The sequence below is a fragment of the Elgaria multicarinata genome, chromosome 3, assembly GCF_023053635.1.
Source record: "Elgaria multicarinata webbii isolate HBS135686 ecotype San Diego chromosome 3, rElgMul1.1.pri, whole genome shotgun sequence".
Lineage (NCBI taxonomy): Eukaryota > Metazoa > Chordata > Lepidosauria > Squamata > Anguidae > Elgaria > Elgaria multicarinata.
This window is the reverse complement of record NC_086173.1, coordinates 51,151,901-51,179,130: the sequence shown is the minus strand read 5'-3', so window position 1 is coordinate 51,179,130 and position 27,230 is coordinate 51,151,901. Positions and strand designations below refer to the sequence as shown.

Below are 27,230 nucleotides of genomic sequence, written 5' to 3'. Positions count from 1 at the left end.
TGCAATAAATAAATAAATAAATAAATAAATAAATAAATAAATTCCTACAGGATCAAACAAACTCAGATTTCAAAAGCAATTTTAAGTTTTATTTAAGGGTTAGTGGCATCTGTCTTCTCAAGCCAGAGGAAGTGGGTTTTGCTCTTAACTCATTTCCTCCCAGGAAGCCTCAGGCTGTACCCACTGGCTTTTTCATACTATTACACGATTCTGTGCCTCCACGAAGCTTGAAAAATTGTGGTCGGAGACTCCAGGATTTCAGCAATGGCAGCAACTTCTGCTTCCTCCCCCCCAGATGTTATGAAGAAGAGACAACATCTCTAATTGGGTGGGGAAAGCAGAAGTGGTTGGGGTCTACTTACCGTACAACATGTGGCATGCAAATATTAGACGGGAAAAATCCATAGCACTCTAAAGGAGCACTGAAGTTGCCTGATGCCATTCAGACGAGAAGGCGTAGAAGAAACAGGATAATGTGAGTCTTTGGAGGTGGCCAGCATGCTGCAACAGCACTTAATGACAGGATTGTCCTTCTTCCTCCTCATAGGTGAGAGATTTATGTTCGTCAGCTTACCCCACGGGAACATGGCAACACAAAGAAAGTCTATCAGGAATGGGAATGTTTTATCCACCAATGGCATCGTTGCATACCATTGTTTCTGGTGCCCGGTTGGCTTTTCTGGAGGTTTTCTTTGGCCACCACCACTATGGCAAATTCAGCACCAGTAGCTGCAAGTGCACAGAGATAGTTTGGGATCAGGGGCCTTAGATGAGGATAATTCCTTAGGGTTTGGAGGTTATCTGTGGGGCAGCTACATAATTTTAGACCCTGGATGTAATTATCGTTTGGGAGAGCCCTTGAGATGCCCATGTGTTTTCCTTAAGGGGTGAAGCACACACTTCCCGCTCCCCATCCACTATTCCTATAGCTGTTTCTATGTTGTTATGTTAGATAGGGTGACCATATGAGGAGGACAGGGCTCCTGTATCTTTAACAGTTGCATAGAAAAGTGTCATTCAGCAGGTGTCATTTGTATATATGGAGAACCTGGGGAAATTCCCTCTTCATCACAACAGTTCAAGGTGCAGGAGCTATACTAGAGTGACCAGATTTAAAAGAGGGCAGGGCACCTGCAGCTTTAACTGGTGTGATGAAGAGGAAATTTCACCAGGTTCTCCATATATACAAATGACACCTGCTGAAATTTCTAGGGGTGTGCACGGACCCCCCGCTCCGCTCCGCGCCGCTCCGCCCATACTCCGCTCCTCTTCGTGAAGGGGAGTGGCGCCAGGTAAGGCGGGGAGAGGAGGGCGGGGGGGTTACCGGGTCCTGCCGCCGTCGCTGCCCATGGTAAGGGACCAAAGGAGAGGGGGGGGCTTACCTGCCTCCGTCCGCGATCCGTCCACGGTTCAACTTCCTGGTTGAACCGCGGGCTCAATTGAAGACACCGACGGACCACGGACGGAGGCAGGTAAGGGAGAGGACTGCGGGGGGGTTACCGGGCCCTGCCGCTGTCGCCGCATGGGCGACAGTGACAGCAGCAGGGCCCAGTAAACCCCACTTACCTTTCCGGCGGAGCTCCGGATCGAGGCGAAGGATCCGCCTTCACCTCGATCCTCTTCGCCACGCTCCGCCGCCCCCCCAATCCTCTTCACCTCCGCCTTAAGGGCAGGCAAAGCCCCCCCGCTCCGCTTCTAATTCGCCGGTCCGATTAGAAGCGGAGCACATCCCTAAAATTTTCCTTTTCAATACAACTGTTAAAGATACAAGAGCCCTGTCCTCCTTTTCATATGGTCACCCTATGTTAGAACCACAAAACTGTTTGTAAACCATAGTTTAAAAAGTCCTGAGCATGTGCAGTTTTGCATTTTAAGCTCACTCAAATCACAGCCCCATCATGACTACAGGAATAAATTGGAGTTTGGTCTTGATGCCCTCAGCATCTGCCCCTCTCTGGGTGGTCATTTGGAAGGGACTTTGGGTTGCAGAGCCCCAAATCCAGCCCTAGCTGCTTCACTAGAGGTAATTTGTTTTAGGATTTTAAAAATCATTCCTATATTTTATAAGAAGATGCAAGGAGCTTGTGTTTACATTGTCTGCTTCAAGATGCAAATTAACCATTTTCACATTGGCTTCAGAGCTTAAATTTATTGGTCTTTCTTCCTTCCTTCCTTCCTTTCTTTTTTCACAGAATTTGGCACATTGTGCCAGTATAATGACAGTGTAGAAGATCTATTAGAAAGGAATCAGTGTGGGTACTACCAGTAATTTTTGTAGAGTAGTGGGAGTCATTTCCCCCTTATTACGGTGGCCCTAGCCCTGATGATAGCAACCAACGCTTGATAATAGTACACATGTAATTGACAGAAGCAAGTAGAACTTGGCTGTATGAGAAGCAGACCCTCTCTTTCCTTCCTTATTTCTTAATTGCAGCCACTTCCCCATCTCCCACGAGAGTCAGCGTAGTGACGTAGTGAAGAAATTTCAACTAGATAAGACCATGAGCAGTTGGTTGATTCCACTCACAAGAAACCCTCCTTTAAAAACAAACAAAAACATTGAGAAGGGAAGTATACAGTATTCAAACAAGAAATGTATTCTTTTAAATAAAAGAAGAAGAAGCAGAAGCAGAAGCAGAAGCAGAAGCAGCACCAGCAGGAAAAGGTGGGGTAGAGAACCTACGAGATCTACAAATCCACAGAAGAATGCAGCTTTTCTTGCAAATGTATAAGTGATTCATCAAATTTACCAGTGTGATTTCTCTATTCCTGAACTGGAATCTTTAGGCATTGCTCAAGATAAGCATCCCTGTAAGCAGTTTCAGGAGGGTGATTTTGCTTGGGAAAGTTACCTGCAGGAAAGGCTTATGATATAGGGTGACCCTATGAAAAGGAGGACAGGGCTCCTGTATCTTTAACAGTTGCATTGAAAAGGGAATTTCAGCAGGTGTCATTTTTATGCATGCAGCACCTGGTGAAATTCCCTCTTCGTCACAACAGTTAAAGCTGCAGGAGCTATACTAGAGTGACCAGATACAAACGAGGGCATGGCTCCTGAAGCTTGTCTATACAACTGTTAAAGATACAGGAGCTCTGTCCTCCTTTCCATATGGTCACCCTAATGGTTGGAAGTTTGCTTGTTTCAAACAAACCATAGTTAAGATTAACCAAGTTGGTTGTGTCTGGATGATGCAAGAAGCTGTGTTTCGTTAAAAAGCCAATAAAAGCTTCAAAACTTATCTTAGTAACTGTGTCAGAGGAGGAGGAGGAGGAGGGGGGAGCATCTGAGCCAGGGCTCACCAAGGCTCATTCTTGTCACACCAAACCAGCCTTCCCCCCAAGCCATCATGCCCAACCAGCATGGGAATTGGCCATGTTGCCTGGAGTTAATGGGGACTGAAGTCCAACAGATCTGGAAGGCACCAGGTTGGAGGGAGAAAAATGCCTCCCTATCCACATTCTCCATACCATGCATAATTTTGTACACCTCTGTCACGTCTCCCCTTATCCTCCTTTCTCCCAAGCTAAACAATCCCAGTTGATGTAACTTTCCCTCAGAGGGGAGATGCTCCAGCCCCTTAATAATTTTCGTTGCCCTTTTCTGCATTTTTTCCAGCTCTTTAATATCCTTTTTTAGGTGTGGTGGCCAGAACTGTACACAGTATTAGTGTGCTCACACTATACATTTGTATATTATTATTATTATTATTATTATTATTATTATTATTATTATTATTATTATTATTATTTCTATTACTATTATTATTATTTGTATCCCGCCTTTTGCCCAGTGCTGGGCCTCATATAGCAGTATGATACTGGCAGTTTTATTCACAATTCCTTTTCTTATAATGCCTATCATGGAGTTTGCCTTCTTTACAGCGGCCGCACACTGGGTGGACATTTTCATCGAGCCACTGATTCAGCCACAAGGACAGGCCGTTTGATTGTTTTCTGTTATAAGAAGAGGAATAATAGCTTGAAGGACTGTCTCACTTTGGGTTCCTTCTGCTTTTTAGGTTTTACATCTGCACTGACAGGACCTCCAACAGTGGCTGGATTTCTTGGCGGGTCACTGTCTGTGGTGTGTCTATACCCTAAAGGCTATCAGACGTATGTTAAATATTGGTGCCAAGGAGCCAATTGGGTCTATTGTCGCACGGTTGTTGCGACCAAAGGAACAGAGGCAGAGGTGAAAGCGGGCAGAACTTTGATCAAGGACAATCATGCACGTCGTGCATTCACAGTGACGCTGGAGAACCTCACACAGCAAGATGCTGGGATTTACTGGTGTGCCATAGAAGTAATAGGGAGCGATCATGGATTCTTTGTAAATATTATTGTTCACCCAGGTGAGTCCCTTTTCCAAACTTAACAGGCTACGTTTATACTATTACATTTATGTACCCCACATCTGAGTAGTGAGAAGTTTCAGGGGTTCACTAACTCAGGCCTCAATCTCCTTAGAAGGAAGCCAATGCATACATATGGTGTTTCTGAGATACAAGGTTTATTTACAAATATATACAGGCAGAGCATAAGATGAAGGTCCGCAGCATTAAAGGGAAGGCAAAAAAAAAAAACACCTCTGCACAATCTTGTGGTAAAATTCCTTCCCAGCCCCATTCACTGGCGACTACTTCTGCCACATCTTACTACTGGGAATGGGTGGGTGGGGAAGTCAACAACTGCAATCCTGGAGTTGCATGGGAGGTCTGCCTTTTGTGGTCTCAGGTTGAATTGGAGGCAGAACAAACCATCTGTCAGGGATGCTTTAGGATGGATTCCTGCACTGGCCAGGGGGTTGGACTCGATGGCCTTATAGGCCCCTTCCGACTCTACTATTCTATGATTCTATGAAACCAGAGATCTCACTCTGCTCACTCTTTGGCCCCACCCCACCATCGTGCTGATTGGCTTAGCAGTCCCCTCCTGGGAAGGAGTGGCAGTGCTACTGTTGTGGCTGTGCATGTGCTCTTCACCAGCCTTTCTCCCTTCGCTGCCGGCCGGCACATCTCACAACTCACTGCTTACCATTAAGCGGGGAACTCGGCCTGTGAGTGAGGAATGATGTGTGCACAATAAAAGCCTCCCATAGAAAAGCCCTTGCAGTGCAGTGGAGGGGGTGGGGGCTAGCCAGTCCCTGGACCAAATACGATTCCTCACCACTGGTAGTATTCAATAGAACGCTCAGGACCACACTACACAATATACAGGTGATCTGCGATTGGCTCCCCCAGTATGATTATTTTTTGTTTAAAATTCAAAGAACCTTTCAGTTTTGGGGAAAGGAGGAAACACACATGTTGTGAACGGGGCAATATGCTCAAGGATCATAAAGCATCACAGCAACAAGAAGGACAATACATCAAAGAGATACATTGAAATCATTGGCATTCAAATTAGTCATGATTAACCTAAGTCCCATTAATTACTGAAAAGAATCCCACCTCTGTTCCCTTTTTTGACCATTAGAGACCTCGGTCTATGGAACTCCCTGCCACAGTGTTTAGTAAATTTCTCAATTAGGGAATGTTACATTTACTATGAAATATTTAACCTCTGCCACCAAAATAAACTTTCAGTATATTTTATTTGTTTATTTATTGCATTTTTATATCGCCCAATAGCTGAAGCTCTCTGGGCGGTTCATAAAAATTAAAAACATGTAAGCCATTCAAAATATAAAACAAACAACAGTATAAAAACATAGTATAAAACACAATATAAAAGCTGAACCAGGATAAAAACAAGCAGCAATGCAGAAATGAATGCAGATTTAAAATGCAAATTTAAAACAGCAAAGTTAAAAAATTAAGTCGATAAACTGTTAAAATATTGACAAAATATAGAACCCTAGTAGCTTGGCTCCCAGTGCGAAGGGATGGGATTGACCGACATCATCACTTGAGACTTGCGCATAGCCACTTACACAAAGCCCAAAAAAGAGGATGAAAGAGGACACCAACTTGCACATTTGCATATGCTACCTGGTATGTGTAGATGCAAATGTAGAAATCATAAGTATAATTTAAATAGGAATACGATGCATCTCCCCCTAGTGGGGAAGGCTGACTAGGTGACCTGTGTGCCCAGCTCAGTCTGCTTTCCAGGTGCTAACAGCTGTTGATGGCCACTTCAAGCCCTTTCCGTACACCCCCTGCTTATGGTTCTTTATCTTGAAACCAAACTTGGCCTTCATAGCTAGATGGGGCTTTATCCCCGGGATGGTCCCTGTGCATTCATATGAAACCAAACTTGACCTTCATAGCTAGACTGGGCTTTATCCCAGGGATCCCAGGATCAGGGAGGGATGATCCCTCCCTTGCCCCAGGATCTTATCCTCCCCTTCGAGCCCGGTTTTTCGGCAGTCCCTGGCTGAGCCTGAGACCATGGAACATGTGGCTGGGCGTTGCGGTTTGTCCTGGCTCCTCACAAGTAACCGTGAGGACCTGGAACCCGTGCACAGGGTGCAGAGCTCCTCAGGAGCTCTGCACCCATTGAGGGTGGGGTGGGGGAGCGGGGAAAATATTTTTTTTAAAAAAAACAACCACCTTTTTAAAAAAATTTCAAATACCTTTGAGCGCACGAGCGCTTGTATGCGTCTTCTGTTGTCATTTAAAAAAGAAAATGGCAGCCGCGACATCCTCTCCTTCCGAGGTCGTCGCATGCCACATGTAAACGGAGGGGGGAATCTCGCGATAAAATCGAGAGACCTTCACCCCTCCATCGCACAGTAGGTCTAGTTGAGGCCAGAGACTATCTTCAAACAGAGGACTGACCTCTCTAAAGTAGACATCTGGCTACCCTCCTGTGAACAAAATGAAGATGCTGTGAGAGGAATTATTTTTTTTTTATTTTTATTTTTTTATAAATTTTTATTCATTTTCAACACTATATAAACATAGATAAACATTACCAAAATATAACTGAAACAAAACACAATAAGAAAAAAAAACATCAAATATCTGCTGCATACATATTGAATGATTGTTGAGTACAAATATCAAAAACTATTACATATACCTTATCATACTACAACATCTTCGTTCTTAACATAAAAGTGCACCCCCCACCTCGGGATCATTCTTGAGTCCAAAATCTGATCGTTTCTTCTGCTGGCGGTTTCCCACTTCCCTTAATAAACACAAACACTAGGAACTGTTTCCAAATTCCTTCAAACTCATTTATTTTAGTTACGCCTTTTCTCCACTTAATATTACATGTCAGTTTATCATTAATGGCTATATCCCATACTTCTTTGTACCATTCCTCAATAGAATATTCCCCTTGGACCTTCCAGTTCCTAGCTACCATCAGTCGTGCTGCAACCAACAAATTCGATATCAGCTCTATAGTTCCTTTTCCACACTTTATATCTTCAAATAGTGACAGCAATGCTATTTTTGGTGTTTGTTCTATTTTCATTCCCACTATTTCTTCAATTTCTGAGAACACCATCTTCCATAATCTTTGTACATATTTGCATTGCCACCACATATGTAAATACGTTCCTTTTTCCCCACAACCTCTCCAACAATTTGCTGAATGTTGATCACTTATCTTATTCAATCTAACCGGGGTTAGGTACCACCTCCATAGGATTTTAAAATAATTCTCCTTTATTCTTACTGATAAACTTCTCAACACTCTTTGTTTCCATAGTCCCTCCCAGCTCTGTCGCCCTATTTGTATCTTCAAATCTGATTCCCAAACCATTTTCTCTGTATTCTCTCTAAACTCCTTCTCTAACAATATTTTATATATTTCACTCATTAATCCTTTTGAAACTATACTCCCTCCTTTCCCTTCCTCCTTTCTTACTACTATTTCTTCAAACCTCGTCATCTTTCTGCACATTCTATTATCTTTAATCCACTTTTTATTCCATTGCTCTAATTGACCATATTCTAACCAAGATAGCTTCTTCTCCTTTAACAAATTTTCCATATCCTCTCTTGTTTTAATATCTCTTACCCAATCCTTTAATCTTATTTTATTTTTCTCTTTTAATATTTTACATAATCTACCCTTTAGAGCCTCTGGGAAATTCTTTAACATTATTATCGGTGCTAAGGGAGAGTTGCTCGGAAGCAGCTTCCCTTTAAATTTACTCCAAATTTCCCATTGAGTCCTCAGGAGTGGATTATCTATACTTCCAACCCACTTTCTTCCTCCGTCTTTAAAAAAAACATTCTCCAAATTCATCTCTACCTTATTTATGGTTTTTTCTTCCATCCAATATAAATCTCCTACTCCCATAATTGCTTCTACAACATGTCTTAATCTATTTGCTACGTAGTATAATTTTATGTTTGGGAGACCCATTCCCCCCTTTTTTTGGCTTAGGTACCAATTATTTTTATTCACTCTTGCTCTCTTTTCTCCATTACAATATTTATTAATAATATTTTGCCAACTTTTTATCTCGGTTTCTGATATTTTTATAGGTAACATTCTAAATACAAAATTAATTTTAGCTAATATCTTCATTTTTATTAAGGCTATTCTTCCGAACCAAGATAAATTTAATCTTTTATATTTCTCCAATTTCTCTAATACCTCTTTCTTTAACCTCGTTAAATTTTCCTTTTCAAGATTCTCTACATTTTTTGTAATTTTAATTCCCAAATATTTAATCTCATTCTTAACTTTCAATTCCATTCCCTTAAATTCCCAATCCTTTTCTTCCTTCTTGGTATAGTTAAACAACATCATCTCTGATTTAGACCAATTTATTTTTAACCCTGTAATTTCCTCAAATTCCCTCAACTGATATTTAATTCTTTCTAATTTTCTTAATGGATTCTTAATGGTCAATAAAGTGTCATCCGCAAACATGTTTAACTTTATTTCCCTTACCTCTCCAATTCCTTCTAACTCTTCATCCTCCCTTAGTGCCTTCGCCAAAACTTCCATAACCATTACAAACAGGACCGGCGAGAGCGGACATCCTTGTCTTGTTCCTCTGGCTAGTCGTATCTTTTCAGTAAGTCCGTCATTTACCACCACTACCGCCGTATTTTGGGAATATAGCTGTTCTATTACATTTTTAAATTTATTTCCAAATCCCAATTTATCTATAATACTCTTTAGTGCCTGCCAGCTCACACAATCAAAAGCTTTAAAAATATCTAATGCCATAATACCTGCCTTAATATTTGCTTTTTTTATTACATTTATTACATTTAAAACTCTACCCACTAAATTATGCATATGCCTTCCTACCACAAACCCACATTGATCTGCTCCTATATATTCTGCCAAAAATTTATTTAGCCGTTTGGCCATAATAGATGTAAAAATTTTTGCATCCTGATTTATTAAAGAAATAGGTCTATAAGAATCGGGATTAGTCAAATCTTTATCTGGTTTTGGGATCAGAATTATCACTGAATGTTCCCATGATTCAGGTATCTTCTCTCCTGATAATATCCTATTATAAAGTTCCATTAATTTTGGAACTAAACAGTCTTTGAAGACCTTATAATATTCTGGACCCAAACCATCTGCTCCCGGTGATTTACCAACTTTTAACTTATCAATAACCTCTTCAACTTCTCTTTGAGTTATTACTGACTCCATTAACTCCTTATATTCTAATTTTATTCCCTTCTTTATAAACCTTCCAATATACTCCTCCACCTTTTCTTGTTGAATTTCTTTACCCTTATACAATTCCTGATAGAATTCCTGAAAAATTTTTATTTTAGCTTTCATTGCATGACAATAATTCCCTCGGCTATCTTTCAACGTTTCTATCCCATTCCTCCCTTTTTCTTTTTGTGTGAGCTTGGCAAGCAACCTCGAGTTCTTATCACTGTTTTCAAAATATTCCCTTTTCATATACATTAAATTCTTTTGAATCTCTTCTATATTTAAATTTTCTAATTGTTTCTTCTTAGCTTGTATTTCCACTAATTTATATTTATCTTTAACTCGCCAATATCTTTCCTCCAAGTTTTTAATTTCTATCTCTAACTTTTCCTGTTCTGCACGTTGTTGTCTTTTTAAACTACATGTTTCTCTAATACAGATTCCTCTTACTACAGCCTTCATGGTGTCCCAAATGACTGACCCAGCTGTTCCTCCTTTTTCATTAATTTCCCATGACTCCGACAGTTCCTTCCGAATTTTATCTACTATTTTATTATATTTCAATATCTTTGTATTCAGCTTCCATCTATATGCCTCTTTATAATCTTTCTTAACTGTAAATTCTAGACTTAACAAGGCATGATCAGTTACTTTTATTACCCCCATTTCCATTTTACAAATCCTCGTTGCAAAATCTTTTGAAACAAATATATAATCTATCCTGGAGTATGTATGATGAACTGGGGAAAAGTATGAAAATCCAGGCCTATTCCCGTTAAGTAAACGCCACGAATCTAAATAATCATTTTCTTTTACTAATTTATTCAATATAGTCATATTGTTCCTCTTTTCAACATTAGTGGGATTTGACCTGTCCCGTTTATTATCCATAACCATATTAAAATCCCCAGCTAATATAACATACCCCTCCTTAAATTCTTCTATTTCTTTAAACAACTTTATAAAAAACTCTCTATGCCTCTCATTTGGGGCATAAACATTAATCAAAGTATAGACCTTTCCCTCAATTTTACCTTTTAACATAAGATATCTGCCCTTATCATCCTTTTTTACTTCTTCTAATATAAACCCACTTTTTTTTTAAATCAAAGTGGCCACTCCATTTTTTTTCGATGTCCCTAATGACTTTTCATAATAGGCTAACCACTTTAATTTTATCATATTCGAATTCTCGGAGCCTTGGTGTGTCTCTTGGACCATTATAATATCTGATCCCTCTTTATTAAACATTTGTTCTATTCTCTTCCTTTTCACGACTGCCCCCAAACCTTTAACATTGAGTGTTGATACCTTTATCTTTTTATCCATAATCACCCTTTTGAAATCTTTTCCGATCCCTTGTGCTCAGCAATTCAAACTTGCTTACATAAAAAAACAAACTCCATACATAAAACCCCCACCCTCCTACCCCAATCCCTCCTCTCCTACCTTCCCCCCCTCCCCACCCCCCCACTCTAATCCCCCCCATATCCCCGTGAGTCTAGTACTCCAGCCATCTACTTTAAAGGGGGGGGGGGGAGGCAGTGCTGCGCCTGGCCGGCAGGTTTCTATATTAGCATTTCTATTTGCAATTATCTCCAAACAGAATTAACAATTCTCTTACTCTCCAGATGTCCCAGCCTCATTCCCTCCCCCACCCACTCCAGCCCCATTTGCTTCCCCATCCAGACCCAGCCTCTTCAGCAATTCTTTACCTTGATCCAATGAGGTTACTCTGTGTTCCCTCCTCCCATATGTAAATCTTAAGAAAACCGGGTAACCCCATGCGTATGGAATTTTGTTCTGCATTAACATTCCAGTTATTGGTTTAATACTCCGTCTCCAATTTAATGTATGTTGAGAAAGATCATTATAAATTTGCACTGCTTTGCCTTTATATTGTAACTGGGTCAAAGATCTCAATTCTTTCATGATTTGCTCTTTTTTATAATAGTTACCAAATTTCACCAAAATATCTCTAGTCCCTTTGTAGTTTTGCCCCCCCACGCGGTGGACTCGGTCCAGATCCGATCCATCTATTGGTGTGTCAGGCATCAGCTCTTTGAACCAGTTCAGAATGATTTCTCTAAGATCTTCTCCTTGTATCTGCTTCAGCTGCTTTATTCGAATCGAAGATCTACGAGATTGGTCTTCCAAGGCGATCAGACGTAATTCCCATTCCTTAAATTGAATATTTGTTGATTTTTCAAAGGCCTCTTGCTTCTTCTGGTCCAATTCCGCTTTTGCCTCTATCTCTTTGATCTTATCCGAGTTTTCTGCGATCTTATCCGAAAGAACACGCATTTGTTGTCTAAATTCATTCATTTGCAGATCCATTTTTTTAAAAATGATGATATTATTCTCTACAATAACTGCCTTAATTTCTGCTAGGGAGGGAAAATTGCTGTCCATTGCTTTTCCCCCTTCAGCCATATTCTTTTCTTTATTTGGTACTGTATCCAAAGAAACTGGGTCTATAACTTCGTCTTCCTGGTCTGTTCCAGGGGCTGTATCTTCCAGGTGGGAGAGGTGGGTTAAATTATGATTTGAAGGTTTCTTTTTTTGTCTATTCAACTTTTCCCACTTCTTAATCTTTTTTTTAATGTTGGACATAGGACCCTTCTGAGTAGGGCATAAATCTTAGAGCCCCCACTTCCTTAGCAACTTTTACTGGCTTCTCTTCTATGTGCCAATCACACCACCTTCTTCCCGAGGGGGAGGAAATATATTCAGTTCACAACAGCATTCACTAGAGGGGATCAGATCCAATCATTCACAGTTTCTCAAAATCCCACATCTCCCTCACAGAATGCTGTTTCTTCCCCTTCACCCCCCCCTTCTCGGCACACCGCAAACAGCTTCCACTTTCCACTTTACAAAGATTACAGCAAACAACTTCAAAGCCAGTATTTCAATCTTTCCAACTTAAGATAAAGGATGAGAAGTGAGGATCGCTGTAAATCAGATCAACGTCTAACAAGCATAAGTTCTTTCTTTTCAAACTGCGACATCAATCATGTTACTTTCGGTTTCGCCTCTGCAGTTTATAAAGACATTCCGTCAAGCTCACCTCATCCCATCGGCTCTTCTCAACACTTTCCAGCTCCGATAGCTTTTATAATCATTTCCTGTCGTTTGCTCAAAGATTTATGCCCATTAAAAAATAGATAATTGCTTTTTCCGGCAACGCCGCTCAGAGCCTCAGAAGAAACCTGCCACCGCCATGGCTGCCAAGCTCCGCCCCCGTGAGAGGAATTATTAACATAACGGAGTAAAGTGTTGCTTTTCAAATGATAGGATAAGACTACTTTTGGGTGCCCTTCTTAGTCGGCCAGGGTTAATTATGCTTAGTTACAATTCCTAGTATTTAGGGAAGTCTTCTCCAAATAAGTCAGCTCTTGATAGCAGGCAAGTGAATGGGCCAGCAGAGGAGAGATGGATTCCTCCGTCCCTCCACTGTTACCCCACTTGGTTTCCGTGTTAGCCATGGAGGAAGGGAAGTCTCTTCTTCCGTGTCCAGCAAGGAAATCCAGCATTCTGTCAGAGGGAGTGTGTGGATGGGACAGATTACTCCATTCCTCTTCCATCAGATCTTTTTTTACTAGCCTGCTAAGAGGCTGCTGGCCTGTGTTTGCATGGGTTTCTTCTTCTCTATGGCTAGCATGATAATGCAGGCTATTTACCTGTTATCACACTAGGATTTATTATTTATTTATTTATTGACAGACTAATAACTTACATGGGCATATTTAGAAGGCTGCAATAGGCCACCTTGTACTGCTATAGTGAAGGTTTATGAATAAATACTGTAAAACACTGCAAGCAAAAGTGTGTTGTTATTACATCACAAGCTGCACCTATTCCATGTGATCTCAGACTACTGAAATTGCCTGAATGCTGGAGAACCAGGCAGACACCAGCTAGACCAGGAGGAAGGTGACAGGTTCATTGAATGCCATTTTTCTTTTCTCCCCCAGGAATTTCTCTTCCTTCCACTGTGAATTCAGCTCTTGAGCAATTCCTCACCATTCAAGCCATACATGAAAATCCCAGTTCCCCACCATCATGTGTCAAATCCATAAGTCCATGAAAATAGTTTAGAGGCCACGGTTTTTAACACATAATCCAGCCTTCCTCAACCTGGTACCTCCCAGATAGTCTGGACTACAGTTCCCATAAGCCATAGTCAAAGTGGCCAATGATCATGCGGGCTTTGATAGTGACCATTGTAGCCCATCACCTTTGGAAGGCACCCAGTTGAGGGAGGCTGGATCAATGTAGAATTCTCATATTTGCCTTCTGTTCTGCATATTAATATTGTAGTCAACTTGAATGGAAAATTACCCCTGGTACAATCTTCCAAATTAAGTTGGGCTTTGTTCCAGAAATATACATTGAAACAATCCACAGCCATTCCCCTTTAGCTGTCTGCTTTTCATATTTGAATCCATATCAATGGTGACAATTGCTAATGTAGCTCTAATCAAACCATTTCCTTCCTCTAAATTCTGTACATGTATAAATTTCATTGCCTGGCACTAGCTGTTATGGCCAGTAGGGTATCCCAAAATCTGATTAGATTTTGAAAAGTCCTTTTGTTACAAACCGTTTCAGAATGGAGCCAGCCATGTGTTGTCTCAAAACAAGAAGCCAGAGAAACTGAAGGATAACCCCATGGTTCCGGGTGGAACCTCTTGTGAATTTCCCAGGCCCTGTCTTTTAAGTGATAGAAGCTGTCTGATGAGGAGAGGGGACAGCCAAGGCCACTTTGGCCAGGTGGAGTCAGGCTTGTAAAAGCCCTTCAACAAAGCAATCAAAGCCCAAAGATCCCACTTTTCATGTAAAGAGAAGAGATGAACAATTTGAGCTATGCACTCTTACACTTTTGTGAGCCAAAATTTTTACTAAGGAAAGACACCACTTCATTCTTTCTTAATTGCTAATCAAATACCCTAGACAAGTGCCCAGAATTTAATTTTTGATTTAATGTAGAGTCGAATGTTACAATAATAATAATAATAATAATAATAATAATAATAATAATAATTTTATTTCTTACCCGCCTCTCCATTTTGATCAAGGCGGGGAACAACCGCAAGTATAAAATACATAAAATACTGATTAAAAACTTCCAAAAAAAATCCTAAAAGCATCCTAAAACATCCTAAAATTCCACTGGATAGGCCTGCTAGAAGAGATCAATCTTTATAGCTTTCTTAAATGCTAAAAGACTGTTAAGTTGACGAATCTCTTCCAGCAAGCCATTCCACAGTCTGGGAGCAGCAAAAGAGTTAGGAAATGACATGAGTTAAGTTAAAAACATGTGGTGAGACTTGCATCGGTTTTACTCCTGCTATGTTCCCAGAGCTCTTAACTGTATGTCTGTAAAGAAAGGGGTAAGATGGTGACAACTATTTTGAGGGTGGTGCCAGTGTGAAGTTAAATTATCCTACTCTCTCTTTATTTGTGTGGTTGACATCCTGTTTAGTAAGCTATTAGCTGGGTTGCTCATGCAAACAACTGCTTATATGTGTAACATCAGAGTAGGGGACTTGTGCAAGATTGCAGTTTCTCCCCTATGAACAGAAAATTACAAGGTTCAGTTCTTACTGCACAAATGGAATGGCAAACTCCTACAAGTCCCCAACCTCAGACATTACATATGTCTGAGGTCCCCAACCTGAGACATTACAGGAGTCCACTCAAGTAAGCAATTATTTGCACAAGTAAGCTGGCTAAGAAATAATCTGAACCAGCTCTAAGAAGCTACCCTAGAGTGGTTCCATTGATTTATGAGGAATTGGTGGGATTCATGTTATCTTCACTCATGTGATTTTGTTTATGAAATTTAGGAATATGGAGGAATGTCCCAGCTGTCCTAAGAGACCAGTAAAAATTTTTGTTCTGTTTTAGAGCCTACTACAACAAGACCTACAACGACTGAATATTTTTCCACAATCACTTCTACCCCAAGAACAACAGGGACCACCATTATGTAAGAATGAACAGATAGAAAAGTTGTAAAATGTAGGAAATCTAAGACATGACAACAAGACTGATCTAGGCAAGAATTGGATGGCAAGCTAAGCACCAAAGGAGTAAATGTGGAGTATTTCACATATCACCTTCCTTCAAGGGCTGAAGTTTAGTGGTAGAGCAAGTGCTTTGTATGCAGAAAACCCCAAGGTAAATCCTTGGAACCTCCAGGTAGGGATGTAAAAGACTCCTGCCTAAAACCCTGGAGATCCACAACCAATCAGTGTTGACAATACTGGGCTTGATCATCCTGACTCTGTATAAGGCAGCTTTCCATGTTCCTATTCCAGAATTCCTTTGTTTTCCTTATTGTAAATTGGGAGAATAGGTGAGGCACGTATAAAGGAAAGGAAATGGAGATTTGGAGATGAAAGTGACAGGAGCATGATCTATCTGCATTTATAGCACCAATGATCCCCTACTCCACATTCGGCTTGCCTGACCACGAGAGGGCAGTTGCAGGTGTGTGTGTGGGGGGGGGAATGAGGAGATGTTCCTCAAGCCCTAGCATTGGCAGGGCCTTGTGGTGACACGGACTGGAGGAAGAGTTTATAAGGGCAGCCAGAGGACTGTTCCCGCTGTGTCTGGATCCCTACTCAATGCCCCCCCTCAATTTGGCACTTATTGCTTGAGACATTAGGGCGTGACTGGGCACACCTGACACATCCCTTGCACATGCCTATGCCCCCAATCACAGACACCATTTAGCACTTAAGGGTTTCTCTCCTATGTAGGAAAATTCCTTGCTTCCAAATTCTGTCTAGTTGGAATGAGTCTAACTCACTCATTCACAGAGCATCCCACTCTTCACACAGTGCATAGTTAAACTTTGGAATTCACTGCCAGGAGATGGAATGATGGCCACCAACTTGGATATCTTAAAAGGGGGTTAGACAAGTTCATGGAGGACAGAGCTATCAATGGCTGCTGATCATGATGGTGAAGTATTATTTAATAATAATAATAATAATAATAATAATAATAATAATAATAATAATAAGTAGTAGTAGTAGTAGTAGTAGAAGAAGAAGTTTATTTCTTACCCACCTCCATTTTTATCGAGGCGGGGAACAACAATAAACAATAAAATAAAATACATAAAACTGAATTAATATACATTGTTAAAAACATCCTAAAAACATTCTGTCCTTAAACATCTTAAAATTCCACTGGATAGGCCTGCCGGAAGAGATCAGTCTTTATAGCTTTCTTGAATGCTAGTAGATTGTTAAGTTGATGAGTCTCCTCCAGCAGGCCATTCCACAGTCTGGGAGCAGCAGAAGAGAAGGTCCTCTGGGTAACAGTTGTCAATCTAGTTTTTGCTAGCTGAAGTAGATTTTTCCCAGAGGACCTGAGTGTACAGGGCGGATTGTACGGGAGAAGGCGATCCCGCAGGTAGCCTGGACCCAAAACATGTAGGGCTTTAAAGGTAATAAGCAACACTTTATACTTCGCTTGGAAAGTAATTGGCAGCCAGTGAAGAGATTTTAAAAATGGTGTGATATGGTCACCCCTAGGTGTACCGGTGACCAGCCTGGCTGCCATATTTTGAACTAGTTGAAGTTTCTGGACTAGGCACAAAGATAGCCCTATGTAGAGCACATTGCAGAAGTTGGGCCTTGAAGTTACCAGCATGTGCATACTCTCTTTCCAGTATCAGAAGCAGCATGCCTCTCAGTACGAGTTGCTGGGAAACATGAGCAGAAGGATGCTATTGCATTCATGTGCTACTTGTGAGCTTCCCATAGGCATCTGGCTGGTCACTCTGGGAACAGAATGGTGGACTAGGTAGAATGGTGGACTTTGGTGCTTTTCCTACATTCCTAATTGTATGTTAAAATAACCATGAGCAAGGACAGGCAAGTGGTGTCACGCATACTTTCTCCTCCTTTTTGTCTTAGAAATCCCTTACACAACAACATGATCTTGTTACCAATTGTTTTTCTGGTGCTGGTGGTAATTTTAGTAGGAGCTATACTACTAATGTGGAAGATAAAGAAACAGAAAGGTGAGTGAAAGTTTGTGGAAATTCACTGCATGTATCTTGGCTGTCTCATCCTTTTGGAGGTTGTTCCTAGTTTCCTTCCTCTTGTTTCTCCATCTTCTTCTGGGTTTCCTTCATGATGCCCAGTTATTTGACCTTTGCATGATCCCAAACTCCTGAAATCGGGTTAAGCTCCTAATAAAAATCAACAAGAGACTTAGCTGAGCAAGCATCAGTTGATTTTATCCCTCCAAATCATGATGTCAAGATCCATGGAAAGAATTTATCCACTGATTCTCTTGTTTGGTACAATATATAATTTATTTACTCGATTTTTAAACTACCTAATAACCAAAGTTTTCTGGGTGCTGTGCAATACATTAAAAACAAAGTGAAAACAATAAAACAAAAAAAGAAAAACAGAGCAGGATAAAACCAAGATAAAACCCCCAGCAAGGAAAAAGCCATTACATCATCATAAAACAAAATTAAAACCAACAGCAAAATAAAGTATTAAAATCATTAATAACAGTTCTTAACACCCCTATTATGGAGTCATACATAAATATGGATGCAGCTAGGTGACGCATTTCTACAAGTACAACCTTGTAGTGGTAGAAATGTACACCTGTGTACATTGGTTGTACATATCTCACCTAGTAGTTACTGACTGTTTCCTGGGGCTTGGGGAGGCTGTTTCATTTTCTCTGGTCATCAGTTGTGACTGCATAATTGCCAGGAAGCTGAACAGCAGCTGCTAGAAGCATCAAAGATGGAAGTGCAACTTCCTGAAAGATAAGCATTGCTCTCTTGGCGCTCAGGAAGGAGATGAAAGAACACAACTAAGTCTCCTTGAGAGTACCCAACAATCTGGCCCAGTCCAGACCTATGTAAGAGTTGGGTTGAGAGGGGTGGGAAAACATCACCCACTGCCCATAGCAACTGCCCACGTGGGTGGTTGCTATAAGAAGACTGCTTGGAGAGGATTACTTTCCACTTGAAAACTATGCTGTGGAGAGCCTAGAGATGCACCTTCCAAATGATTGTTTTGCTATTACCCTGACCTGGTCTGTCTGTCTGTCTGTCTGTCTTTCTTTAAGAAATATAGGCCTTAGCTAGACGGGGCTTTATCCTGGGATCAGGGAGGGATGATCCCTCCCTTGCCACGGGATCTCGCCCTCCACTTTAGGCCTGGTTTTTCCGCGGTCTCGGGCTGAGACCAAGACCGCGGAATGTGTGGCTGGGCGCCGCGGCTCTGGAGCTCTGCGCCTATCGGGGGTGGACTGGGGAAGTGGGGAAAGTAATTATTTTAAAAAAACCACTTACCTTTTGCGCACGAGCATTCGTGCGCTGCTGTCCCTTTAACAAACAAACAAAAAATGGCAGGCGCAACGCCTCTCCCTCTGAGGTCACCACGTGCCACGTGTGAACAGAGGGGGAGATCTTGCAATAAAAAAATCATGAGATCTTCACCCCTCTGTCCCGCTAGACCGCTAGGTCTAGCTAAGGCCATAGACTGCAATATTGCAACAGCATCTTAAAACTATCTACTATCTTTTCAGGTGCCAAAGCACGTGGGGATATCATGCAGTCTACGGTAAGCAATTAAAGGGCTGATTTTTCCTCCCCTCTCGCCTCAAAGAATTCACACGTACGCCTCCAACCTCATTGATTTGGACAGAATGAGAGGGGTTATGGAGAACATGATTATGAAGGATCACTTTCAAAAACTACACACAAAATGTATTTCCCACCTGTACAACCAACCCCACCCTTCCCTGTGCATACAATCACGTGAACAACCAAGGTGTGAACCAGTATATAGAATGACAGAGTGGAATGGGACTTCATTTTCGTGTAGTTCAACCCCTTGCAGATGCGGAAAACCCAGGGCTACAGCAGCCCTAAGAGGTGGCCATCCAGCCTCTGCTTAAAAACCTCTAATAAAGGACCGTCCACCACCTTCTGTGATAGTCTGTTCCAGTGTTGAAGAGCTTGTACTGTCAATTTCTCCAAATCAAGGCTAAAGTTCTTACTAAAGTTTAGTAGGAATGCCCTTTCTTGTCATTTGAATTCATTGGTCTGGATCTATCCATTGTAGCAATAGCGAACCAATTTTCTCCATCATCTATGTGATGATCTTTTAAATACTGGAAGATGGCTATCATGTCATGTCCTAATCATATCTTCTCCAGGCCAAACAACCTTTCTTCATAGGACTTGATCTCCAGGCCCCTCACTATCTTCCTTGCCCTCCTTTGGACACATTCCACTTTGTCAATAGCCTTCTTAAACTGCGGTGTCCAGCACTGGACACAGTACTCCAGGATATAGACAGCAGCAAGCATCATGAGTATCAAGCCAGGGTTATGAAAGGGAAAGAAGGAGTTATGGGAGGAGGCTTGGCCACAGGGTCAGGATTCCTTGATCCACCTGTAAATCACAGAAAGAGAATTTCACACCTTTGTGACTTCTTTTTGTAGTTATTCAGATGTGTTTCTATAAAAGGTACTTAGAGGCCAATGAATAAATGGAGCTGTGTGTTTGGTATGGCTGATGAAGTATTAAAACCTTTTTGGAAATAAAAGCAATGTAAGGAGATACCAGATAAGGAACAAGAGAACATGATGTGCGAAACTAAACAAGTGCACTGTTTAGGAACTGTGCAACACAGCACAGTTGGCTGCTCTTCCTTCCTTGAGGGCAGAGGGAGGTGATATGTGCCTTGGATCATTTTCAGTTCTATATCTGTGCCTTGAATCCTTATTTTCCCATACTATGGCCCTGTTCCAGTATTATGCATGTAGGGGCCTTAGAGCCACATGTGCTGGCCTCACCCCCAGTGTCCCACTCTACCAGGACCTTCCGACATTAAACAGGGTGACCTGAGTGGGGTGTCTGTCTATGTGTGTTTGGCTCAATGCACTTAGAAGCAGGGATATTGATCACAGGGACTCTTCTATACTTGTTCGGCCAAATACACAGAGAAGCTCCTTCCCAGGAAAGGTCAGGAACGGAATGGCCAAGGCTGTTCTCACATGCAATAGCTACAAAGCTTACCCTGCAGCATATATGGGCTTGCACTGGCTGCCTGTATGTTTCCATACAGGTGCTGGTGCTGGTTTTGACCTATAAAGCCTTACACGGCTTGGGACCACAATACTTGACGGAACACCTCTCCCGACGTGAATATACCCGGTCACTACGTTCAACATCTAAGGTCCTCCTCCGGGTGCCTACTCCAAGAGAGGCTCGGAGTGTGGCAACGAGGGATAGGGCCTTTTCGGTGGTGGCCCCCAGACTGTGGAATGATCTCCCTGACGAGGCTCGCCTGGCGCCAACGCTGCTATCTTTCCGGCACCAGGTTAAGACTTTCCTCTTTGCCCGGGCATATGGCGTCACATCCTAATTGCCCACATGTTTAGTTTTTAAATTGGTTTTTAATGTTTTATGTGTGTATGTTCTGTGTTTTAGAGTTTTAAATTTTGTACACTTGTTTTTACCTCAATTTTAGAATTTCTGTAAACCGCCCAGAGAGCCCTGGCTATGGGAGCGGTATATAAGTTTAATAAATAAATAAAAAATAAAAAATAAATATTTTATTTCTTATAAGATATGCATGCTACCTCCAGGGCATTTTGAAGAGGGTAGAAAACAATCAGTAATGAAATTAAATTAAATACAACATTAAAGCTGCTGACAAATAAGAACAGTATAGGTGGTATCCAAGGTTAGTCTAATTTAAGTCCCATTCATTTCAATGGGTCTACTCTAAGTAGGATGAACATTGGATACAGCCTTGTATAAAAACAGCATAAACCCAATTTGATAGGAAGTGAAACTGGGATAAGGCCTGGGGGAAAAGTTTTATAAATTATTTCACCTTCTGCTGGAAAGATAATAAAGTAGGTGCCAAGCAAACCTCCCTGGAGAGAGTATTCCATAGCCAGGGTGGTGCCATATGGAATGACCAGTCTGTGTCCTGCTCCAATTCAGGGACCAGTTTGTGCTCAGGAGGTTCTGCTGCCTGATACGAACTAGGATCCCTGATAATGGCTGCTCCTAGCTTTAGTGCTTATAAAACTCCAATGTCCCAGATACCTGTGGAACATTTCCTGACATATTGCTACAGATGCATAGCAGGCTGGGGTCTCCTCAAAGACACCAAATCAGACACCATATTGTTATGATTTCATTTCAGGCTCCTACACAGACAGAAGGCAATTCTTCCAGTGCAGCAGTAAAGTCAAAGCTCAGACCCCATCGCAAGAAGACTCCATCGCAAGAAGCCACCAACAGTGCAGGAGAAGTGGATTATACATCCGTGATAACAACAAGAAGTCCTGCTTCTGCACCACAGGTTGTCTTCATTGATAGAATTTGCCACCCATGTTTTCCATTCTTTTTTAGATCCTGCCTTTGAGTCTCCATGCATGTTAAAGGCTATGCATAAACACATTCTGAGCATGTCACAAAGAAGATAGGGTGGTTGTTGTTCTTTGAAAAGAAGACCCTGTCCATGAAGTGTTCTTCACAAAGAAACCTAAGAAAATGTGTCCCCCATAAATTCCAGCTCAGTTCCCCCATAATGGGCTTCTCAAAAGGCATGCCTATATATGGAGTACAAGATCAGTCTTAGTTTATTTTGGCCCAGATGATATTTGGCAATGCCTGGAGTGCATACATAATGGGAAAGGTATAATCTCCCTTTAGTCCATTGTAAAAGCAAGGAAAGTTCAAGGCGCGTGCCACCAAGGGTGTCTGCCACTTGTGTTGCCATAAAGTCACATTCAAGTTTCCCTCAATTCACGATACAGTTTGGCTATTGACCAAGGACTTTTCCAAGATACAAAGAAGAACTCCCCACAACAATTGACCAAAGCCAATTTTGATGGGAATTTGTTGCACCTAGGATGTCAGAGAAATGCACAAGGTTCAAATGAGTTTAGGTTTCTATGAATCTGACCATGTCTGAGTTGCACAGAATTTACAGATATATTTTTTTTACCTTTTGTGCAAATTTGCACTTGCACAAATGCATATTAGCACCAGTACACATTTGCGCCAAGTGGAACGGAATTCTCATATACCCCCTCCAATTTAATTCTGTCACTGAGTGGATAATTCATGAAAAACAGACGAGACTGATTTAACAAAATTCATGCAACTGTACTTGCAGTTTGCAAAACTGAAATCTCCCCCTGCCCCAACCCCCACCCCCACCCCCATGTTGGGTCTCCTCTCCATCTAAAGCAGTGGTTCTCAACCTTCCTAATGCCGCGACCCTTTAATACAGTTCCTCATGTTGTGGTGACCCCCAACCATAAAATTATTTTCCTTGCTACTTCATAACTGTAATTTTGCTACTGTTATGAATCGTAATGTAACTATCTGATATGCAGGATATATTTTCATTGTTACAAATTGAACATAATTAAAGCATAGTGATCACAAAAACAATATGTAATTCTATATTGTGAAATATTTATTTCTAATTACAAATAAATGAAATGGTTCCTAAGACCATCGGAAATATGTGTTTTCCGATGGTCTTAGGCGACCCCTGTGAAAGGGTCGTTCGACCCCCAAAGGTGTCCCGACCCACAGGTTGAGAACCGCTGATCTAAGGCATCAGTGTTGGCCATAGCAAGAAATGGGATGATGAGTGGAATGAATTTTCACCACAATTACACTTCCTTTTGGAGAAGCTCCAGAAGGCCAGTCTACCCAACACGTCTCTTTATCCCCATGGCAGAAAGATGCATCATGGTGACTCTGAGCCCTGTAGTTGCCATGTCTAGATTCTCCAAGCTACTACTCACAAATTCTGCCCAGTTTCAAATATGGCGATTCATTATGCAAACCAATTTGTAAAACCCATTTTACACAACTATTTTAATTACATATTTATCCTGCCCTTCCTTCAAGGACTCAACCAGGACAATTTTTTAAAAGATGCTAAGAGGCCCTGGGGCTAGGCTGCATATATGTACTACTTTACAGAGGACCTATTTGAAAGTGTTGTGTATTTGATGGGCTGCTTAAACCTGGTTCTAAGTTAAAGTACCATAAGAAAGGAGGAAGGGGCCTTGACATTGAAAGTTAGCACCTAGACAACAGCTAATTGAGTTGTTTAAATTGGTTAAATGACCTGGTTAACTTTAACCAGGTCATACCAGATCAGTGTGCTCCCCACTATGGTCCAAAATATTGTATTTCTATTTAAATTATAATAATAATTTCTAAATTTTCATCTATACATATAATTAGCATGTGGAAATGTTATGCAAATCTGTGACCTCTTTTATCTTCTCGTTTGTTGATACATGTCCTAGGTTTTTTGTTTTATGTGTGGCAATATTTAAATAGTCAGCCTACCTAGGGCTGAATATTAACTGAGGCCCTCCCTTCCTTCTCTTTTCAGTCCCTTTTCTGTTTGTCAGTGTTGATGTGTCCTGCTCCATGTATGTGGCTTGGGCCCCTCTGAGATAGTTTAGGATGAGAAAAAGTGACTTTCCTGATTAAAGTCACCCAGATTGCTGGAGCTTGATATCTTGCAGCTTGTATGCCCCACCCCCACCCCCACCCCCATGCTCTGATGGTCATGCCCCCTCTGGAGAGAGGACTTCAGACGGTCTCCTTCGAAAGGTGGAATTATCTTCTTCTAAGTCAGAGGGGGATGCTGACCCACCACCAGCCCCTGAAACTACCGATGCCTGAAGGTACAGGCTCAGACCAGGGCCATGCAAAGGAGTGACTGCTTGCAAAAAAGGACTTCTCAGGCAAAAGCAAACCCTCATGAAAAAGGCTCTGGCTAGAGCGCTCCGAAGTACTGCAGCTGAGCCCTGGGTGGGGCTCAGCATGTTCTGTTAATAAAAGTCTAGCTAGCCCCAGAAACAATGCTGTTCTTCCTGCCCTAGTGTTTCCTAGCTTGCCTCCTGGACCTTGTCCTGTGATTGATGTTCTGTGCTACTGACCCTGGGACTCCTTGACTCTGCTTCTGAATTGTGTAATGCATCTCACTCCCAACTGTGTTCTGACTGTTGCCTGTCACCTTGACTACTCCTGCCTTAGCCGAAACCCCATTGGGCTGAAACCTGTGTGCTTGTAGGTGTGCCTGTATCATTATCTTGCTTTTTGGTGAGCCCTTTCATTCAGAGTCTGCTGCAGCCAATGTAGGACCCCTCCTACCCCCTGGTATGTAACATTCTCTACTTGGAATGATTTCTTTTCACTGATCAGTAACAATTTCCCTGTGCATTGCCTTTCTAGGTTCCTGACAACACAGAACAAGTTTCTTATGCTGCCTTAAGGTTTTCTGCCCTGGATGAGCAACCTACCTATGCCAATGTGGCCTTTCAATCCTGACAACACTGGAGTACTTTGTGAGCTGAAAAAAAATAGATGGAACCTCTTCCATGGGATAGTTTCTTCCTCTTCCTGCTCTAATGGACCACTGCAACACCTCATCACTTACATTTCCAGGCACTTGTCTGTGATGTGCTTAGTTCATTCCTACCACTGTAGGACCCAAGCAGAATACTGCAGTCAAGAAGACATCTCAAATGAAATCTGCCTCTGAAAAGTGCATTGGCTATCTGTGTGAAGCTTTCACAGGTCCTCACACAGTTTATTTTAAATCGGGGATGTAAGTTCGACAATAATATTGTGTTGTGCCAGGGCTCACTGGTTTCTTGCATTCCTGTGAACCAGCCTTTCTCAACCCCCATCATTCCCAACCACTGAAAATGAGGAGAGTTGCAGTCCAACCCATCTGGAGGACAGCAGGTTGGGGAAAACTGCTTCCAGCCAACTGCTTTTGTAAGATATATTTTATATTGGAACTGATGAAATCTGAATGCTAACTATAAACTGCCATCTTGGCCCTGTGGGGAAGAAGAAGGACCGAGGGGACAGGAGCAGGCAGAAGTAACATCGGGGCCTACTCCTGCTGGACTCTTCCCCCCGCCACAGGGCAAACTGCCATCTTGGCCCTGTGGGGAAGAAGAAGGACCGAGGGGACAGGAGCAGGCAGAAGTAACATCGGGGCCTGCTCCTGCTGGACTCTTCCCCCCCCCCTCACAGGGCAAACTGCCATCTTGGCCCTGTGGGGAAGAAGAAGGACCGAGGGGACAGGAGCAGGCAGGAGTAACATCGGGGCCTGCTCCTGCTGGACTCTTCCCCCCACCACAGGGCAAACTGCCATCTTGGCCCTGTGGGGAAGAAGAAGGACCGAGGGGACAGGAGCAGGCAGGAGTAACATCGGGGCCTGCTCCTGCTGGACTCTCTCTCTCTCTCTCTCTCTCTCTCTCTCTCTCTCTCTCTCTCTCTCTTTCTCTCTCCTCCCTCCCTCCCTCCTTGACTCCTTTTCCTTGTGTGTCATGTCTTTATTAGATTGTAAGCCTGAGGGCAGGGACTGTCTTTTTTGCTAAGTGTAAGCCACTTCGAGAGCCTTTTTTGGCTGAGGAGCGGGGTATAAGTATGATAAATAAATACAAATAAATAAATATAAGCTGCATGAATCTAGGTAAGTTTGCAACAGCAGGCAAACTGTCTTTTTAGAATGACTGTTTGGGGAAACACTCCTGGGATCGAAATAATAATAATAATAATAATAATAATAATAGGATGCAATTGGCTTCTGATGGTGTGAATAAATCAAAAGCTACAGCTTGAAAGAAAAGAAATCAGAAGTAGTGTGCCTGGAAGCATTTTTTTTTTTGCTGAGAAAAGCCTTTTTGTTGTTGCAGGCTTGGTGATTGAAGGACTGAGCCATTCTGCTGAGAAAGTGGAAGTTTCCAGGCACTATTGCTCAAGAGACTCGTTGAAAATATTCATTGTGTGGGATTGAATTTCTTTTTGTAATTGGGCACAGAAATTCGGTTAAGATGCTCCTTATTTGAAGTGGGTACTAAATCTTGTAATGGCCCCAGGAGTCCTCATTAAAGCAAGCGAAATGCTAAAAGCTGAACCAGCAGAGGACTATGAGGCCCATCTGCTTGGTCAGTTCCATCAGGCTGCAGCAGAGGAAGGGAAGGGAAGCCATCATCTGTGAAACATTCCTTTCCTCTCTTTGAACTGCTCTCCATTCCATGCTGGCTGGGGCATGCTGGGAGTTGTAGGACGTTCTTCTGTCTAAACACGCATAGGATTGTGCCCTTTTTTGCTGGAAAAAACAATAACCCTGCGTCAAGTTGGGGTAGAGCAATTTGAAACAAAACCTTAACATGGTGAAAAAAACAAAACAAAACAAATTAAAAATAGTAAGATGTCAGAACTACATAATTTAAAATGCTACATTAAAAACATGCATCTTCACACCTTTCTAAATGCCAAGAGAGTGAGGGCCAATCATAGTTCTTGAGGGAGCGCATTCATTTGGGGGCTCATTTCTTTGGAAGCCAAGGCTTCCAAAAGAATAGGTCAAGATAGCCTTCACTTTATTCTACTATTCGTAGTTCTCAGTAAGAAAGGGCTCCTGCGACAAGAGTCACAACAGCATGTTTCTCTGTGCAACGCATTGCCTTTTCAACAGGACGGATTCACAGCCCCGAATCAACATGCTGATCTCCAGCCACGCCAGCACTAAGAGTTGGTAAATAATTCACAGCTG

The 27,230-nt window shown here is 41.9% G+C and overlaps 2 protein-coding genes across 3 annotated transcripts in view; one reads left to right on the top strand and one right to left on the bottom strand.

Moving 5' to 3' along the window:
• RAB37 (RAB37, member RAS oncogene family) overlaps positions 1-27,230 on the bottom strand; it is a 90,464-nt gene that overhangs the window by 45,349 nt on the left and 17,885 nt on the right. The gene's annotated exons all lie outside the window — the stretch shown is intronic.
• Positions 429-25,032, top strand: CD300LF (CD300 molecule like family member f). Its single transcript, XM_063120243.1, has 7 exons — positions 429-547; positions 4,020-4,352; positions 15,511-15,592; positions 17,535-17,641; positions 19,180-19,214; positions 21,819-21,977; positions 24,890-25,032. The coding sequence occupies exons 1-7, from the start codon at positions 499-501 to the stop codon at positions 24,983-24,985; spliced, it is 861 nt and encodes a 286-aa protein (XP_062976313.1). The 5' UTR covers positions 429-498; the 3' UTR covers positions 24,986-25,032.

Bases quoted from the DNA above. Each gene is read 5' to 3' on its own strand.
- CD300LF (XM_063120243.1), top strand. From the start codon at position 499: ATGCTGCAACAGCACTTAATGACAGGATTGTCCTTCTTCCTCCTCATA. The intron at 548-4,019 runs GTGAGAGATTTA...TCTGCTTTTTAG, and splicing joins GTCCTTCTTCCTCCTCATAG to GTTTTACATCTGCACTGACA. The intron at 21,978-24,889 runs GTTGTCTTCATT...TTGCCTTTCTAG, and splicing joins GTCCTGCTTCTGCACCACAG to GTTCCTGACAACACAGAACA.